The 20,090-nt window shown below is 36.0% G+C and overlaps 1 protein-coding gene across 2 annotated transcripts in view; it reads left to right on the forward strand.

Annotated features, from left to right (window-relative positions):
• Positions 1-20,090, forward strand: part of PDZD8 (PDZ domain containing 8) — a 119,170-nt gene that overhangs the window by 51,492 nt on the left and 47,588 nt on the right. For both annotated transcript variants that reach the window (XM_043981952.1, XM_043981951.1), the window contains exon 3: positions 9,836-9,938. In XM_043981952.1, coding sequence (XP_043837887.1) covers positions 9,836-9,938 — 103 coding nt within the window. The remainder of the gene's footprint in view (positions 1-9,835; positions 9,939-20,090) is intronic.

Raw genomic sequence — 20,090 nt, forward strand, 5'->3', positions numbered from 1 at the left:
ATTAAAGTGGGACAGTTGGAAGATAAGGAATCCATGAGACACCAAGAATCAGTCAAGCAGAATAAAAAAAATGAAAAAATAGAAGAAAATGTGAAATACCTCATTGGAAAGACAACTGATCTGGAAAACAGATCAAGGAGAGACAATTTGAGAATCATTGGACTGCCTGAAAGCCATGACCAGAAAAAGAATCTAGATACCATATTCCAGGAAATTATTAAGGAGAACTGCCCTGATATCATAGAATCAGAGGATAAAATCATCATTGAAAGAATCCATCGATCACCTCCTGAAAGAGACCCCAAAAGGAAAACTCCAAGGAATATTGTAGCCAAATTCCAGAATTATCAGGTGAAGGAGAAAATACTCCAAGCAGCCAGAAAGAAGCAATTTAAATATCATGGAGCCACAGTCAGGATTGCTCAGGACCTGGCAGCTTCAACATTAAAGGACCGCAAGGCTTGGAATATGATATTCCGGAAGGCAAAGGAGATTGGATTGCAGCCGAGAATCTATTACCCAGCAAAAATGTGCATTTTCTTTCAGGGGAAAAGATGGACATTTAATGACATTGGCGACTTTCAATCTTTCCTGGTGAAAAGACCAGAACTGAATAGAAAATTTGATCTCAACATACAAGACTCAAGAGAAGTTTAAAAAGGTAAACAGAGGGGGAAAAAAAAAAGTTACCCTATTAGGTTAAACTGTTTATATCCCTACACAGGAAGATAATACTCATAACTCTTAAGAATTGTAAATGTATTTGGGCAGAGAGAAGGACTTTATATAGAGGGTATAAATATAAATTGTCTTGGATGTGATGATACAAAAGAATTAAGGGGATAAAAAGGGAGTCTATGGGGAGGAGAGGAAAGGGGAGGTGGAATGGGATGAATTATATCATATGAAGAGGTGGAAAAAAACCTATTATAATAGAGGGAAAGAAAGGAGGGGGGAACATGGTTTCAACCCTATTCTCATTAGATTTGACTCAAAGAGGGAATAACATATACGTTCATTGGGATAAAGAAACTTAACTCATTCTTTAGGGAAACAAAAGGGGAAGGGAAAGGGGGGGCTGATAGAAGGGAGGACAAAAGCAAGGGAGAAAAGGGTAAAGAAAAGGGAGGGGGGTGATAAAAAGGGAGGGCAGATTGGGGGAGGCAGGGGTAAGAAGTAAAACGTCGGTGAGGAGGAATAGGGTGAAAGAAGGGGGGAAAAGTACAAAGGGGGTAAATAGAATGGAGGGGAATAGACAGTCAGTAATAATAACTGTGAATGTGAATGGGATGAACTCTGCTATAAAACGGAAGCGAATTGCAGAGTGGATTAAAAACCAGAACCCTACAATATGCTGTTTACAAGAAACACATTTGAAGCAGAGAGATACACACAGAGTAAAGGTAAAAGGCTGGAGCAGAATATATTATGCCTCAGCTAAAGTAAAAAAGGCAGGGGTAGCAATCCTTATCTCAGACAAAGTGCAGGCAAAAATAGATCTCATTAAAAGAGATAAGGAAGGAAATTACATCTTACTTAAAGGTACTATAGATAATGAAGTAATATCAATATTAAATATGTATGCGCCAAGTGGTATAGCATCCAAGTTCTTAGAGGAGAAGTTAAATGAGTTACAAGAGGAATTAGATAGTAATACTATACTAGTGGGGGATCTGAATCTCCCCCTCTCAGAATTAGATAAATCTAGCCAAAAAATAAATAAGAAAGAAGTGAAAGAGGTGAATAGATTACTAGAAAAGTTAGACATGATAGATGTCTGGAGAAAATTGAATGGGGATAGAAAGGAATATACCTTTTTCTCAGCAGTACATGGCACATTTTCAAAAATTGACCATGTATTAGGGCACAAAAACATCATAGTCAAATGTAGAAAGGCAGAAATAGTAAATGCATCCTTCTCAGATCATGATGCAATAAAAATTACATGTAAGAAAGAGCCAGGGAAAAGTAGAATGAAAATCAATTGGAAACTAAATAATTTCATTCTAAAGAATGAATGGGCCAAACAAGAAATCATAGAAACAATCAATAACTTTATCCAAGAGAATGACAATAATGAGACAACATACCAAAATCTATGGGATGCAGCCAAAGCAGTGCTTAGGGGAAAATTTATAGCTCTAAATGCTTACATGAATAAGAAAGAGAAAGAGGAGATTAATGAATTGGGCAAGCAACTTAAAAAGCTAGAAAAAGAACAAATTAGAAATCCCCAATTAGACACTAAATTAGAGATCCTGAAAATTAAAGGAGAAATCAATAAGATTGAAAGCAAAAAAACTATAGAATTAATCAATAAAACTAAGAGCTGGTTTTATGAAAAAACCAATAAAATAGATAAAATATTGGTTAATTTGATTAAAAAAAAGAAAGAAGAAAACCAAATTACCAGTATCAAAAATGAAAAGGGTGATGTTACCACCAATGAAGTGGAAATTAAAGCAATAATTAGGAAATATTTTGCCCAACTGTATGCCAATAAATTTGACAATCTAAATGAAATGGATGAATATTTACAAAAATACAAACTGCCCAGGTTAACTGAAGAGGAAATAAAATCCTTAAATAAACCCATATTAGAAAAAGAAATTGAACAAGCTATTAATGAACTCCCTAAGAAAAAATCCCCAGGGCCAGATGGGTTTACGGGTGAATTTTACCAAACATTTAAAGAACAATTAATTCCAATATTATACAAATTATTTGGAAAAATAGGTGAAGAAGGAGTTCTACCAAATTCGTTTTATGACACAAATATGGTGGTGATACCAAAACCAGGCAAAGCAAAAACAGAGAAAGAAAATTATAGACCAATCTCCCTAATGAATATTGATGCTAAAATCTTAAATAAGATATTAGCAAGGAGATTACAGCAAGTGATCACCAGGATAATACACTATGACCAGGTGGGATTTATACCAGGAATGCAGGGCTGGTTCAACATTAGGAAAACTATTAACATAATCAACCACATCAGTAAGAAAACCAAACAAAATCATATGATTATCTCAATAGATGCAGAGAAAGCTTTTGACAAAGTACAGCACCCATTCCTAATAAAAACACTAGAGAGTTTAGGAATAGGGGGAGCTTTCCTTAGAATAATAAACAGTATCTACCTAAAGCCATCAGCAAGTATTATATGCAATGGAGATAAATTAGAGGCCTTCCCAATAAGATCAGGGGTGAAACAGGGATGTCCATTATCACCCCTATTATTTAATATTGTTCTAGAAATGTTAGCTTTAGCAATCAGAGAAGAGAAAGGAATTAAAGGAATTAGAATAGGCAAGGAGGAAACAAAACTATCACTCTTTGCAGATGATATGATGGTATACTTAAGGAATCCTCGAGAATCAAGTCAAAAATTACTTGAAACAATTAGCAACTTTAGCAAAGTAGCAGGATATAAAATAAATCCACATAAATCATCAGCATTTCTATACATGACCAACAAAGTCCAGCAGCAAGAGATAGAAAGAGAAATTCCATTTAAAGTAACAGTAGGTAATATAAAATACTTGGGAGTCTACTTGCCAAGACAAACCCAGGAACTCTATGAACACAACTACCAAACACTCTTCACACAAATCAAATCAGATCTAAATAATTGGAAAGATATCAATTGCTCATGGATAGGCAGAGCTAATATAGTAAAAATGACAATACTGCCTAAATTAATTTACTTATTCAGTGCCATACCAATCAGGCTACCTAAAAATTATTTTATACAGCTAGAAAAAATAATAACAAAATTCATCTGGAAAAACAAAAAATCAAGAATATCCAGGGAAATAATGAAAAAAAATTCACAGGAAGGTGGGTTAGCGGTACCAAACCTGGAGCTTTACTATAAAGCGGCAGTCATCAAAACTATCTGGTACTGGCTAAAAAATAGAGTGGTAGATCAATGGAATAGGCTAGGCTCAGGAAATGCAGTAGTAAATGACACTAGTAATGTAGTGTTTGATAAACCCAAAGACTCCAGCTTCTGGGATAGGAACTCAGTATTTGACAAAAACTGCTGGGAAAACTGGAAGATAGTATGGCAGAAATTAGGCTTAGACCAACATCTTACACCTTATACTAAAATAAGGTCAAAATGGATACATGATTTAGACATAAGAGGTGATACCATAGGTAAATTAGGAGAGAAAGGAATAGTGTACCTATCAGATCTTTGGAAAGGAGAACAGTTTTTGACCAAACATGAGATAGAGTATATTATAAAATGCAAAGTGGATGATTTTGATTATATTAAATTAAAATTTTTTGTACAAACAGAAGCAATGCATCCAAAATTGGAAGGGAGGCAGAAAGCTGGGAAACAATTTTTGAGGCCAGTGCTTCTGATAAAGGCCTCATCTCTAAAATATATAGGGAATTAAATCAAATTTATAAGAATCCAAGTCATTCCCCAATTGAGAAATGGTCAAAGGATATGAACAGGCAGTTTTCTGATGAAGAAACCAAAGCTATCTATTCCCATATGAAAAAATGCTCTAAATCTCTAATGATTAGAGAGATGCAAATTAAAACAACTCTGAGGTACCACCTGACACCTATCAGATTGGCTAAAATGACAAAAAAGGAAGATAATAAATGTTGGAGAGGCTGTGGGAAAATTGGAACACTAATGCATTGTTGGTGGAGCTGTGAGCTGATCCAACCATTCTGGAGAGCAATTTGGAATTATGCCCAAAGGGCGATAAAGCTGTGCATACCCTTTGACCCAGCAATCCCACTTTTAGGTCTTTTGCCCAAAGAAATCATGGAAGGGGGAAAGAGACCCACATGTACAAAAATATTTATAGCTGCTCTTTACGTGGTAGCAAGGAATTGGAAGTTGAGGGGGTGCCCATCAATTGGGGAATGGCTGGACAAGTTGTGGTATATGAATACAATGGAATACTATTGTGCTGTAAGAAATGATGAGCAGGAAGAGTTCAGAGAAACCTGGAGGGTCTTCCGTGAGCTGATGATGAGTGAGATGAGCAGAACCAGAAGAACATTGTACACAGTATCATCAACATTGAGTGTTGACCTACTGTGATGGACTATATTCTTCTCACCAATGCAATGGTACAGAAGAGTTCCAGGGAACTCATGATAGAAGAGGATCTCCAAATCCAAGAAAAAAAAAAAGAAAGAAAGAACTGTGGAGTATAGATGCTGATTGAACCATATTATTTCTTTTGTTTTGGGTGCTGTTGTGTTTTTTTTTCTATTTTGAAGTTTTGCATCACTGCTCTGATTCTTTCTCTTGTAACAGGATTAATGCAGAAATAGGATTAATGTTATTATGTGTATATATATGTGTGTGTATATATATATATCTATATGTATATGTATAGAGATATATAGATATAACCTATATCAGATTACCTGCTGTCTAGGGGAGGGGGGGAGGGAGGGGAGGGAGGGAGAAAAATCTGAAATTGTAAAGCATGTATAAACAAAAGTTGAGAACTATCTTTACATGTAACGGAAAAAATAAAATATCTCATAAGAAAAAAAAAAGTTATGTAGATATAGATATATTGTAGACAGACATATAAAAATGGATATATGTCATGATTTAAGCCAGGGGACTGAGATTTCCAAGGGAGAGAAGTAGAGCTTAGCATACATAATTTATTTAGTTCTTATCTTTTAACCTCCATGCTTCTATCAGTTAATGTTGCACACATTTATAATGTCTGTTTTACTCTTCTCTCCAATAAAGTTTAGCAATCATTTTTATTAGTGCCTGGTGGTGTTTGTTTTGGACTTCGTTACTTATGGAGGCAAACAAGCTTAACGGTTTGAACTAAGAATTAATTGCCTTTTCTAAAATGTTTAGGTCCTATGAAGTAATGTAAATATTTCTTTTTTTGTTTCTGTACTTTAGAAATAAAAGCAGATGGTATATTTGTAGACTATGAAAACTTATATTTGCTTTTTTAAAAAAATTAGTTTGTGTATTATCAATAACTACTTGTTATTCAGAATAGGTAGTGGGGGGGATGTATTTCCATACTTTTTCTTCTACTTTATTGTTTAGCAATTGTGCTTTTCCTTTAGTGATAAAAATGTATAATGAAGATGAAGAAGATTTAACCATTTCTTAATTCAGTAGGCTTGAAACAGTGATTTTAAAATTAATTTTACCAACTTGGGCAGCTAGGTGGTACAGTAGATAGACCCTGAAGTTGAGAGGACCAAAATTCAAATCTCATCTCAGACACACTTACTAGCTGTGTGACCCTGGGTAAGTCACTTAACCCCAATTGCATCAAACATTCAAGGCCATCTCCAGTCATCCTGATAACATATCTTGCCACTGGACCCAGATGGTTCTGGAGAAGAAATTGAGGCTGGTGACTTTGTACTGCCCTTCCTCACTTGGATCCAATTCAGTGCAAGTCATGACATTTGTCTTGGTCCTCTTCGAGAATGAAGGACAATAACAGCGACAACAACAGTGACAACAAATGTTATCACCTATTGACATAATGTGTTTCAACCAAGTTTTTAAAAACTTATTTAGAAAAATGTTCAGTTGATATTTGGTACAACACAAAACATAGCAAATGTCACAATAAATTTACCCATAAGTAAGCTCATGGCAATATGTGCAAGACATATTTCAGGAAACTATATAGTTACCAGAAGTGAAATAAGTCAGCATCTGCTTATATGTGTGTGTGTGTATGTGTATGTATATATATAAATAATAACCAGAGTGATACAATAAAAAACCAAACGTATCCTCTTTTTATCAATAAAAATACACACACATAAATATGCAAATTATATATGTATACATATATGTACATATATGTGTCTTTTCCCCATCTCTTTGTACTGCCTTATCTCCATGATATGTGCTCCACCTGACAATATCCTTGCACCATGAGTTTTCCCATAAGCTCATGAACCTCCACTCAAATTTTGACCTGGATTTCCTAGGCTCGTTGCCAGGGTTCCACTGTCCAAGAGCTCCTACAGTCGATGCATCATTGTACACTCTACATACCTCATGCCAGATGCTGGGATGCTGTTTGATACTTTTATTAACTCTGGTATTCATTCAAAATATATTTGGAGTGCAAAGCACGAACAAAGTACTTTGGAGGTATATAAAGAAAATAAGCCAGAGTCCTTGTCCCCATGAAAAAGACATGGCGCACTAAAAGTTCTATAGGAAAGGTATAGAGAAGAAGGAGAGCTTACTTGTCATATTGGAAAAAGCATAGACAAGCTTTATACACATACAGAAGTGTTGGGCGGCCAGAAGGAGGAGGATGACAACAATGACTGCAGCTGACATCTGCATCATCCCAGGATCATGGATCCAGAGCAGGGAAGGAATTCTGAAGTCATCTAGTCTCATTTTGCCAATGAGGAAACTGAGGCCCAGCGAGGTTAAATGACTTGCCCAAAGTTGTAGAGGTTAGTAAAGCATCATGGAATTTGAGGCCAGGTCTTCCTGTCTTCCTGTCTTCCCTAACTCCCAACTGTTTCCTACTATTTAGAGCTGTCTTAACATAGAATGGCCTAACTCAGGAGGTAATGAGTTTTCTTTCCCTTGTCAGAGGTGTTCAAGGGAAGTCTGGCAGAAGACTTGATAATGATGTTGTAGAGAAGGGTTTCCTGTACAGGTGCTGGTTGGCTTAGGTGGCCTCAGAGGTCCCCTTGCACTCTGGCCTTTTACCCCACCACTCGACTGAAACTCCTCTTACCAAGGTTATCATTGATCTCTTAGTTGCCAACACCAGCAGCCTTTTCTTATCCTTCACCCCTCTACATAATCCCAACTCAAGGGTAAAACAAACCCCTTCCTTTAGCATTTAAAGCCTTTCATAATTTTACTCCAGTCTACCTTTAGTTCCTATGGTTGTTTCTCATCCTGCATTCACTCTGTATTCCAGTCAAATTGCCTAACTTGCCTATGTAGTCACTCTATCTCCTGCCTCCTTGAATCCGCATAGACTGATCCTGTGCATAGAATGTTCTCATCTCAGTGTCTCTTGGAATCTCTAGCCTCCATTCTATTCTCCAGTGCTATTTCCTAAAATTAAGCCTTTTGATCTCTGCCTCCCCTGCCCAGTTGTTAGCATTTTCTTCCCTCGTGAAATTACTTTTTAATTTTTTTACCTTATGTTTATTTTGTATTTACTTATCCTTCTATCAAATGTGAGCTCCTTGAAGACATAGACTTGTAATTCTTGTTCTGTGTCAGCAATGCTTGATACACAAGTAGTGAGGACTTAATAAATTGTCTATTATATTGAATTGACTTTTGTCAGGGAATCAGTGACGGTTTCACAAAGGAGCCAGCATTGTAATTGAGGCTTAAAGGATTGTCAAGAATTAGATTGGTTCTCACCAAAAGGCTTTGTTTTATTTAATTTTCCTAGAATAAAGTAAATTTTATAGACATTTATTATAGTGTTTCTTTTCATATTGAAAGTAGAGAAAAAATGATTTCATGAGTTCTCTAGCTGGCTAATGTATTGAAAACTATTATGTCGTTCATTTGATAGTTAACTATTTTTACCAGAGAGTGGCAGCAGAGCTCAGCTGAGTGATTAAAATAAAAAAAGATAGTATATAATGTCTGGTGTTTTGTACTTAGATGAAAAATAATGGCTCCTGTGGGCACATTGAAAAACCAGATACAGTTAACCTACCACGTCGATCATACTTTAATGTTAAAACCTGAAGCACCAACCTCACAGATTCCTTGTGACTTTTAAGTGTTACATTTCATTTCATTCATGGACAGTTATCTGTTTTAGCATTTAGGTATGCCACGAAAATGAAGTTGTTCTTGTTGAAGTTTCTAACTTCCTCTTATTTCTCTAATATGTTTTATCTTCTCAAGCAGTTTGTGTAGCAGTAAAATATTCACATAGACTAAGAGACTAAATCACAAAATCCAAATTGTTTTCAAAAATAATTTTTGGATCTGATACATACACACCGTGATTTCAAAGATAGGAGAGAAGTCAAGGAGATTTTTAAGATTTTAAGCAGTTTTAGTGGTTTTCATATTTTGATTTCTATTAATGCCAAAATCACAGTAATCATTACATTGTATTACCTTTACTTCAGAAATTCTAGTTTCTATGGAGGAAACGCAGTGCCCTTGAATGATATGAAAACTTGAGTATATGATTTCTTTGTGAATAGAGCATAACCATTCTAGAATGAACACCGATACTCAAAAGATTCTTCCAAACAGTACTAACCCCAGATAATATTTTAAGAAGAATATGAATCCCTCTAAAAAAAACTTTGATTGCTTTTTTTAAGTGAGAGAAAAATAATCTCTCGATACTCCAGAAAAGATAGATCTGTTTAATTTTTGCTTTTGTGTGTGTGTGTGTGTATATACACACACACACACACACACACACACACACACACACACATACTCAGTGGCTAGCACAGTAGCTTCCTTGAACATAGTATCCATTTAATAAATGCATGTTTGTTGAATGAATGATTGATTGATTAACCCAACTTAATTGGAGTCACTGCCTTAGCTGTAAAAATAGGTAATACATTTTGATCTAATTTAGCTTCTGTATAAAGTATATGTCGTATTATTAAGAACTTGGCTTACTTTTGGTTGTATATCTTTTTTCCACTAGAGGGTGCAGCAAGAACTTGATTTGAATTTTATATTCTATTTACCCAACCTGGAAATACAGAGTGGGATTGTGCCACTGTGTAGGGTAGTTTATGGCTGTGTGAAAGATTTGTAAAAATGAGCATAGCTATTCTATTTTTAACCCATGCCCATTTTTTCATTTTTATATTGTAGGTTACTGATTTTCGGATCCTATGAAAGAGAAACAAATATTCATTGTACACTTGAGTTGAGCAGTGATGTTTGGGAAGAAAAACAAAGGAGTTCTATTAAGACGGTAAAATACCTTTATATAAACCTACTTTTAATGTCAAATGTTGGTATGGATTGCTAAAATAAATTGATCAGAAACTCAGTCTTCAAGTTAATTACTTTTTCCTTTATGCCCTTAATTCTGTTAGTAATATCAAACTTATTTAGACTGTGTGTGTGGATGCATGTGCATAGAAGCAGAGAGATGGTTTAGAGGATAGAGCACAGGGTGTGGAATCAGGAAGACCAGACCTCAAATCCATCCTCAAACATTTACAAGAGGTGTAACCTTGGGCAAGTCACATAACATCTTTCAGCCTTAGTTTCCTCATCTGTAACATGGGGATAATCATAGCACCTACTTCACAGGACTGTTATGAGGATCAAATGAGATGATACATATCTGGTGTTTTCTCTCTCTCTCTCTCTCTCTCTCTCTCTCTCTCTCCATATATATATATATATATATATATATATATATATATATATATATATATATATATATACATACACACACACATATATACATATATATGTATATATATGTATGTTAGATATTGTTATTATTGTATCATAGGTAGAGTAATTTTATTCATAACGAACCATATGAATACATATTATTTAGTTTGCTTATGTGACAAACGTCTTTTTATATGAGATTACTTCTCAGAGCATAAAGTATAATAATGTTCTTTTTGGAAATTGGACAAGAAGAGCTTTTCATTCAGGATCCTCGAAAGTTGATTGCTGGCTCACAAAATACAGTGCCGAGCTTCCATTTCTTAACTGTTTGCATAGCATATAGTACCATGTTTTATTATCGTATAGTGTAAGAATTTAAAAACATAAATTGTAAATTGTAAAAATGAAGGAAACCTTTAAGCCATATGTTTTATTCGCATATTTTAAGGTAGCCAATTCTCAGAGTAATCAGTTATTAATTAATTGCCTTGTTCTAGTCAGCTAATTGTTACTATTCGGAACTGTTTAACATACCTGTATATTGTGCATAATGCCTATGTGTTTCTTGATTTTTCAGAGTGGCACATTAAAACTGAAGCATAGCACCATTTATTAGACTATGTATTGTTTACAGAGTTATGTGCTTTCATTTTTTTGTGGCTAATTTTTATTTTATTTTTTTCTCAATTACATGTAAACAAAAATTTTTAACATTAATTTTTGAAAAAAATTAACTTCCAGTTTCTTTCTCTTCCTCTTTCCCTTCCTCATGGTTTTCTTTCTAAAATTTCTTCAGGATTTTATATTGAAAATAGAAGAAATTGCTTTGAAATAAAGGAAGTACTTATAATGTCAAGCAAGAAATTCGTGTTAAGACTAATTTAGTTCTCATATCATCTAATGATTTTGGTATGCAGATTGATTATGGATTCTGTATAGAAACTTCCAGACCTCTTAAATATATATATAGTCACTGTATGGGTGAAAAGAATGCTTAGCATCTTAAATGACTTTGAGGGCTTTTTTTTTAAAGACAATCTTTTAAAAGCATTTCTTTTTTATTTTATAAAAGACTAGGCTTATGGTCTCTCTTTTAATGTTTATCATGAAACTCCAGTGTGATTCATATTTTTGACAGTTGGTGGCAGTATCACCAAACCCGTGGTTATATTTTAAAATAGAAACTATTTGCAAATAGAGAAAAGTAGTTGAGAACTATTTTTCACACCACCTTCAATATCACAGTATCTTGTCATTCAGAGATATTTTAAACTAGCTATTAAAAAGGAGTTCCTTTATTGGAACCACAGTGAGAGGGCTTATGAGATGCTGTCTTGTTTGGAAAGTGGTCTGGCCATCTTTCACCTGAAACATAACAACACATAAGCCCATCATAACCCACAGTGAATTCTTTGTTTCCGTGAAGACAAAATGACATTTAATTTTCATTTTAAATTTAAATTACTGCTTAAAAAACAACTTTGCCAATGACTATTTTCTTGACTTTCTTCAAGGATGATTCCATCTTTTAAAAGGTGGATAAATCAACAAGGGGAAAATGCATTTCTGAATCTGATTCTTACTAGTAGAGAGGAAATGGTTCCTGATATGAAAGTAATGGGAACTTTGGGGGAAGTAGTCACTGCCTCTCTTAAGAGAAAAGAGGCCTGGATTGATAGAAGAGAAAAAAGTCAGAAACAGTTTACCCCTATACCTTGGATTTGGTGAGAACAGATTTCAAAGGATAGGTAGAACCAAAGCAAAGGTAGGTAGCAACCTCCCCTACTCCCCCCCCATCCCTCCATCTGCCCTTGACTTAACATCCTTTGAAGAAAGCCCAAGAGTGATAAGAAACCTTTAAGAATGAAAATCCTAGATGCAAAGAAAAATAATTTTGAAAAAGGGAAAATTGTCTAAAGAAAGTAAAATTGATATACAGAGTACTTAGCAACTAAAATTCCAGCCCCCCAAGACCCAAACAACCTTCAACCATATACAGAAGATTAAAGCAAGAACAGGTAGCAGAGGAGCCTGTGGTATTATAAGGATATTAGAAGGATAATGTAAAGAGTCATACATCTCACAATGAACTGAGGGTGGCAAACAAAGCTAAAGACAACAAAAAGGTGTTTGTTTTTTCTTTTTCCTTAGATACTAGATTGTGTGAAAGAAGAGACTCAAGGAAGGAATGATTGCTGCTTAGCTTGAGAGAGACAATTAAAGACTGACACCAGAGAAGGCAGAGCTAGATCTGTTCAGCCCTTATTTTGTTTGTGTTTTGTCTTTTGTTTTCCCCTGTTAAATGAGAATAACCTCTGGATGGGAAAGTACAGGCTATAATGGCTAATAAGTAAGAAGGCAGTAAGTAAGTAGGTACTTTAGTTGCCCTATTCCTATCCCAGATGAACTACTTCTTTTGGTGCTGAAATAAATAACTGGAGGATAAGATTATCTGGGCCATGGTCAAGGATGTCAGCGAATGGGATGAAGGCTACAAAATTGAAAAACACCATATATTTTGTAGCAATTTTCAAAAAAGGGGGAAGAGAATAGAGTCTGCATAATATAGGCCCTTGAGCTTGACTTTGATTCATGGGAAAATTCAAAAATATATTACTAAAGGAATGAAATGGTCAATGAGAGGACACTGTGATCAGAAAGAGCCTTTATTAAGAACAGGTTTTGCCAGACTAACCTATTTCCATTTTTAATGGAGTTTCTAAACAAGTAGCTTAGGAGAATGCTGTAGATTTTAGGAAAGCATTTGATATTCCTTTATGTAATTCTTGTGGGAAAAGTGGTTCAATGTGAGCTTGGAAGAAGGTCTCCAGTGTAGTATTTAGATGGATTTTTGCATGACTCTGGACGCTCTTTTTGTTTTCAGTGACTTGGGATTAATAACAATGATAATGATAATTAGCATTTATATAACACCTACTACATGCCAGGCACTGTTTTTAATGCGTTGCAAATATCTTATTTGATCCTCATAACAACCCTGGGAGGTAGCTGCTATGTGAGCCCCATTTTATAGCTGAAGAAACTGAAGCAAATGAAGGTTAAATGACTTGTCCAGGGTCACACCGCTAGTAAATGTCTGAGGTTAGATTTGAACTCAGGTTTTGCTGACTCTAAACTCAGTGCTCTATCCACTGCATCACCTAGTTGTTCTATATAAAAATCATAAAGGTATAGTTGACACGTTTATCTAGTTTGCAAGTGACACAAAGTTGGGAGAGAAGGCTAACACGCTGGTTGGTAGTTCTTGACAAGCTAGAATACTGGGCCAAATCTAATCAGAAGAAATTTAATAGAGATACTTGTAAAGTCTTACACAGATTTTCAAAATTGGCTTTTCAAATAGAAGATGGAGGAGGCATGCTAAGGTCGCAAAATTAACAGTATGAGTGAAATAAAATCTGAGGACTTTCTTGGACCATAGTAGCTCACCATGTAGTGTGACATGGCAGCCAAGAAAGCTAATGCAGTATTAAGCTATATTAATAGAGACATACCTTCTAAAGAAGAAGGAGGTGATAATCCTGCAGTATTCTGTCCTGGAGTGTAGTGTCCATTCTGGGTGCCGCCATTTAAGGAAGCCTAGATATTGGCAACCTGGAGAGGATCCAGAGGAAGACAATAACAGTATTGAAGAGCCTCGAGTATAAACTATAGGAAGATTGGCTGGTAGAACTAGGGATGTTTAGCTTGGAGAAGAAGAGGCTTAGGATAAACATAATTAAAAAAATAAATTATATCTTTTTTTATCACCAAAATTTCTCTCAGCATTCTTCCCCTTCCCCCTTCCCAAAGAACCATCCTATATAGCAAATAATGTTTTAAAAAAGGAAGAAAAAAAAGAAGAAAAAAAATAAGCAAAATTGATCAGTAACAGTCACGTCAAATCACTGCAGAAATCAGAACATTGCACACAATATGTGAAATGATCAGCATTTGTGGACCTCTGATTATTGGTAGTGGATAGGTTAAAGATGCCCTGTCTTTTCTTTCTTTTTGTTTCTTTTGTTGTTGTTTCTTTTTGTGTGTGTGTGTGTGAGAGAGAGGCAATTGGGGTTAAGTGACTTGCCCAGGGTCACACAGCTAGTAAGTGTCAAGTGTCTGAGGCTGGATGTGAACTCAGGTCCTCCTGACTCTGGGGCCGGTGCTCTATCCACTGCGCCACCTAGCTGCCCCCTGTCTTTTCTTTCAAGTTGTACTTGTTCATCATTTTGCAACATTCACTTGATTTTTTTGGTGTGTTTTTTTTCTGTTTCCATTGTAGTTGTTGTAGATATTGTTTTCTTGGCTTCACTTTCTTCACTTCATCAGATCATGTAAATCTTTCCATTCTCTTTATTAATTAAAATAAACATTTCTTATAGCACAGTAATGCTTCATTACATTCATGCACCATTACTTATTTAACCATTCTCCAGTCATTGGGCATCTACTTTGCTTCCCAAAAAATGCTGCCATATGTATTTATCATAAATTTATATTTTTAGTAAGAAGTACCTGTTATATCTGTAATAAATATAAGCTCACCATGTTATTGATTCTCTTGTGTGTGTTTGTGTGTGTGTGTGTGTGTGTGTGTGTGTATGCATAAGCTCACAAATGTCTTAGTAGACCAATGGAATGTGTGTATGTATTTCACACAAACATTGCTTGTCTCCCCTATTTTCCCTTTCACTGTAAAAGCTCTTCCTTGCATGCCTCTTTTATGACAGGAAATTTTCCCCATCCCACCTCTCCCTTCTCCTTTCTCCCAGTACATCTCTTTCTCACCTATTCTTTTTTTCTTAAATCATCTCAACATAATCAGTGCACACTCATGGCCTCTATTTAGATGTCTTCTATCTGCTGTAAAGATGATAAAGATCTTAGGATTTAAATGTATCTTCTTGTGTAGAAATGTAAACAATTTAACCTTATTGGACCCCTTATGATTTCTCTTTCTTTTTCATGATTACTTTTTCTTCTTCTTCTTCTTCTTTTTTTTTTGGTGGGGCAATTGGGGTTAAGTGACTTGCCCAGGGTCACACAGCTAGTAAGTGTCAAGTGTCTAAGGCTGGATTTGAACTCAGGACCTCCTGAATCTAGGGCCAGTTCTCTATCCACTGTGCCACCTAGCTGCCCCTCATGATTACTTTTTAATTCTTCTCTTGAGTCTTCTGTTTGAAGGTTATTTTCTGTTCAGCTTTAGTCTTTTTATCAGGAATGCTTAAAAGTCTTCTGTTTCATCAAGTTTGAGAGTGTGTGTGTGTGTGTGTGTGTGTGTGTGTGCGCACGCGTGCACACGCATGTGCTTATTTTCCTGTATGCTTGAAGTGTTTTCTCCTTGAACTAGGAGTTCTGGAATTTGGCTCTGATATTCCTGGGAGTTTTCATATAGGGATTTCTTTTAGGAAGTGATCAATGCATTCTTTTCAATTTTTGTTTTGCCTTCTGAATCTAAGATTTAATTGTATAATTTCATGACATTTGATGCCTAGATTCTATTTTTGGACATGGCTTTGAAGTTCAATAATTCTTTTTTTTTTTTATTTTTTATTTATTTATTTATTTTTTTTGCAGGGCAATGGGGGTTAAGTGACTTGCCCAGAGTCACACAGCTAGTAAGTGTAAAGTGTCTGAAGCCGGATTTGAACTCAGGTACTCCTGAATCCAAGGCCAGTGTCTTATCCACTGTGCCACCTAGCTGCCCCCAATAATTCTTAAATTATCTCTTCTTGATCTGTTTTCTAGATCAGTTATTTTCTGATGAGATATTTCACATTTTCTTCTATTTTTAAATTCTTTTGACTTTGATTATTTCTTAATGTCTCCTGGAGTTATTAAGATCTACCTGCCCAATTCTAATTTTTGAGGAATTATATTTTTCCCAGTGGACTTTCGTTCCTTGTTTTTCCCCACTTTGGCCATGTCTGCTTTTTTTTTTTTTTTTGGTGAGGCAGTTGGGGTTAAGTGACTTAACCAGGGTCACACAGCTAGTAAGTGTTAAGGGTCTGAGGCCAGATTTGAACTCAGGTCCTCCTGAATCCAGAGCCAGTGCTCTATCCACTGCGCCACCTAGCTGCCCCCAGCCATGTCTGCTTTTAAAGGAGTTCTTTTATTCAGTGAATTTTTGTGCCTTTTTTAAAAACTGGTAGGCCACTTCTGGTTTTTAAGTTATTATTTCTTCAACTTTTTTTTTTTCAAACTTTTTTTTTTTGGCAGGGCAATGGGGGTTAAGTCTTCAGTATTTTTTATGCCTCTTTTACCAAGCTGTTAATTCTCTTATCATAATTTTATTTGTATAACTCTCATTTATTTTCCCATTTTTTCTCTACCACTTTTATCTCTTGTTGAGCTAGGGTTCAATTAACATCATTTTCTTTGAGGCTTTGTTTATAGCTGTTTTCACATTGTTTTCTTCTGAATTTGTGTCTTGGTTTTCCCTGTCACCATAGTAGGTTTTTATTATAGTCCAGTTCTTTTTGTTGTTGTTGTTGTTTCCTTATTCTCTCAGCCTGTTTCTTGACTTTGAACTTTGTTAAAAGTTTGGGGCTGTGCTTACCCAGGAGTGGAGTTTCAGATTTTTTCATGCCTCTATTTTCAGAGGTGGTTCCGGGGGCCTGCAAGTTTTCAGTGCTTCCAGGGTAGTATCGTCACTGCCTTCCTGGTCTGTACTCTGGTCTTTACCCAGAAGGACTTCTGCTTTCCTGCAGCTGCAAGCACTAGTGCTCCTTTCAGCCCTGGTACTTATACCCAAGCTCCGATGTAACTGATCACAAATGCTCCTATCTGTACTGGAACTGTGACCCAGAACTGCACATGGATGACAGAGTAGCCAGCAAAGGATCCCCTATATTCTCTTTCTGACCATTTATCAGACTCTTTGGGCTGAGAGCTCCCTAAGCTGCTGTTGCTGTTACTGTTGCTGTTGCTGTCATAGTCGCCTCTCAGGCCCACCACTTGTGTTACTGTTGTGTTCAATCGGCTCCAGTCCCTATCCCAGTATCACAGACCCCTCCTACCAGTCTCTTAGATTGTCTTAGGCAGGAAAAATGTCACCTTGACCTTTTTTTTTTTTTTTTGGCTGGGCAATGAGGGTTAAGTGACTTGCCCAAGGCCACACAGCTATTAAGTGTCAAGTGTCTGAGTCCGGATTTGAACTCAGGTCCTCCTGAATCCAGGGCCATTGCTTTATCCACTGCGCCACCTAGCTGCCCTCCACCCTGACCTTTTGTTGGCTCTACTCTCCAAAATTTGATTTGAGATGTTATTTGAAAGTTGTTTGGAGGGAAACATTGGGAGAGTTCAGCTGGGTTGATCCATCTTGTGCCATCTTAGCTCCACTCTGCTCATCACATCTTGTAGCACAATAGTATTTCCATTACATTCATATACCACAACTTGTTCAGCCATTCCGCAATTGATGGGCATCCCCATAATTTCCAGTTCTTTGCCACCACAAAAAGTTTCTATAAGGGGCAGCTAGGTGGCCCAATGAATAAAGCACCAGCCCTGTATTCAGGAGGACCTGAGTTTAAATTTGGCCTCAGACACTTGACACTTACTAGCTTTGTGACCCTGGGCAAGTCACTTAACCCACATTGCCCCACCCCCAAAAAAATTTTTAAAAAAGAGTTGCTTTACATATTTTTGTACATATAGTTCCTTTTCCCTTTTCTTTGATCTCTTTGGGATACAGATCTAGTAGTGATATTGGCACCTATTATATCTATATGTAAGACATGGACGATTGTGGGGAGGCAGAGATTCAGAGAAATGTAACACATGGTCCTAGACCTAATGAAGCTTGAAATCTCATTTGGGAAATAGGACATAATACATTCATTCAAATAATAATAAGAAAAAAAGGATTTAAATGGCTTGAAGACTACAGTGTAAAACATCACAAAGCAGCAGTCAGATTTGTGATATAGACTTGCTATAGTAGTTAATCAGATCAAGAGATCATCAGCTGTCATGAAAAGGCTAAATGTTAGAAGATAAGGTGAAATGGAGAGGAAAGGAGAAGAGTATGGAGGATTAATGAGTCTATGTGAATGAATCAGAATTGATGAGAGAAATTCAGAATTGAGACCTTAGAGGTAATGTGCAATCCAGGCCTCTTTTATCAGTGAGGAAACTAAGACTTCCTAAAAAGGTTGAGATTTTCTCATATTCAAATCAGTGAATTTGGAGTCAGGAGAGGCGCTGTATTCAAATCCCAGCTCTGTTTACTACGTACATGACCTTGGACAAGTCACAACCATCTCTGGACCTTTATAAAATGAGGAAATTGTGCTAGTTGTTCTTTCAGGATAACTTTTAGCTCTGAAGTGATGATCCTACAATATCAGGTCTCCTTACTCTTTTAGTGAGCTTTGTACTACACCAGGAAGTAAAGTTTACATTTGTGTTGGGGCATGTACTTCTCACCGAACAGTCATGGAAGGGCCTAGAATTCTACACTTAGAGAATCAGGATTTTAGATAGTAGTGAATGGGACCCTATGGAAGGGCTTTGAGCAAGGGAATAATACTTAAGCCTGTATTTTAGGAAGATTCAGTTCACAGAGCCATGGGGTTTAAGAGTTGAAAGAGATCTATCTTACTGACTGTCTAGTTCAACCCATACACAAAATCATCCAGCCTCGGCTTAAAGACACCAGAGGAGAAGAAAACAATACCTCTAAAGAGACAGGTCTCTCTCCTTTGGGACTCTCTTTTGACTAATAAACCCCTCCATTCCTTCCTTTGCAGTTCCCACCCTTTGCTCCTGCTCTTGGCCCAAACAAAACAAGTCTAATCTCTTTTTCTCATTTTGAACCTTCAGATACGTGAAGACAGCTTTCATGTTCCCCCCTGTTTTTTCTCCAGTTCCTCCAACTGATCATAAGATATTGTAGACTCAAGACCCTTCACTATCCTGGTTACCCTCCTCCAGACCCTTTGTTTGCAGGCACTTTAAACCATGCCATTTGATGTAACTTTACGGAGGAATAATTAATTTTAGGATTTATTTTAAAATGTATAATTTCAATAAATCGCATACGATTTAAACTAGAGGAATCTATGTTTGTTTGGTTTTTTTAAATCATTATAACTTGGTCAAAGCTGTAGGTATCTTATTTATCCTTTATATTATTTGTGAAGAGAAAACGAATAAACTACTTTAATACTTGGAGATCTTTCCAACATTTGTTATAATCAGAAACCATTATTTGAGATATTAGTAAGTGTCAAAATTAGATTTGAAAAATGAATCTGAGTTACTAATTAGATCTAGTTCTGAAAATGTCAGCAATAACATGTTTCTGCAAGGCATCAAATGCCATCCGTGACTGGACTTTATAATCTTTAGGGAAGTGAATTGTTGCAATACTTCACATTCAGAAAACAAAACATTACTAATGTGTGATAGTATAGCTTTTGATGGGTTTTTTGAGTGTGTGACAAATCCAAAAGGCATTAGAAAATAGCATTATGACATCAATATTTCTAGTATAAACCTCATTTTATAGAGAACCTTTGATGAAATGCTAGCTGTGATACCCAGTATTTTCAAGTCTGAGGACCTTTATAGAGATATATACATACACACACACAAATAAATCCTGGGCTGCCCTTATGAAAATGTACTATTACTATTGATTGAGAAAGTGCATAATGACAGTAAGATAGTGCTTGGTGTACATATACATTTAAGTTCATCGGTTGGGAAC

Source organism: Dromiciops gliroides, chromosome 2 (assembly GCF_019393635.1).
Source record: "Dromiciops gliroides isolate mDroGli1 chromosome 2, mDroGli1.pri, whole genome shotgun sequence".
NCBI lineage: Eukaryota > Metazoa > Chordata > Mammalia > Microbiotheria > Microbiotheriidae > Dromiciops > Dromiciops gliroides.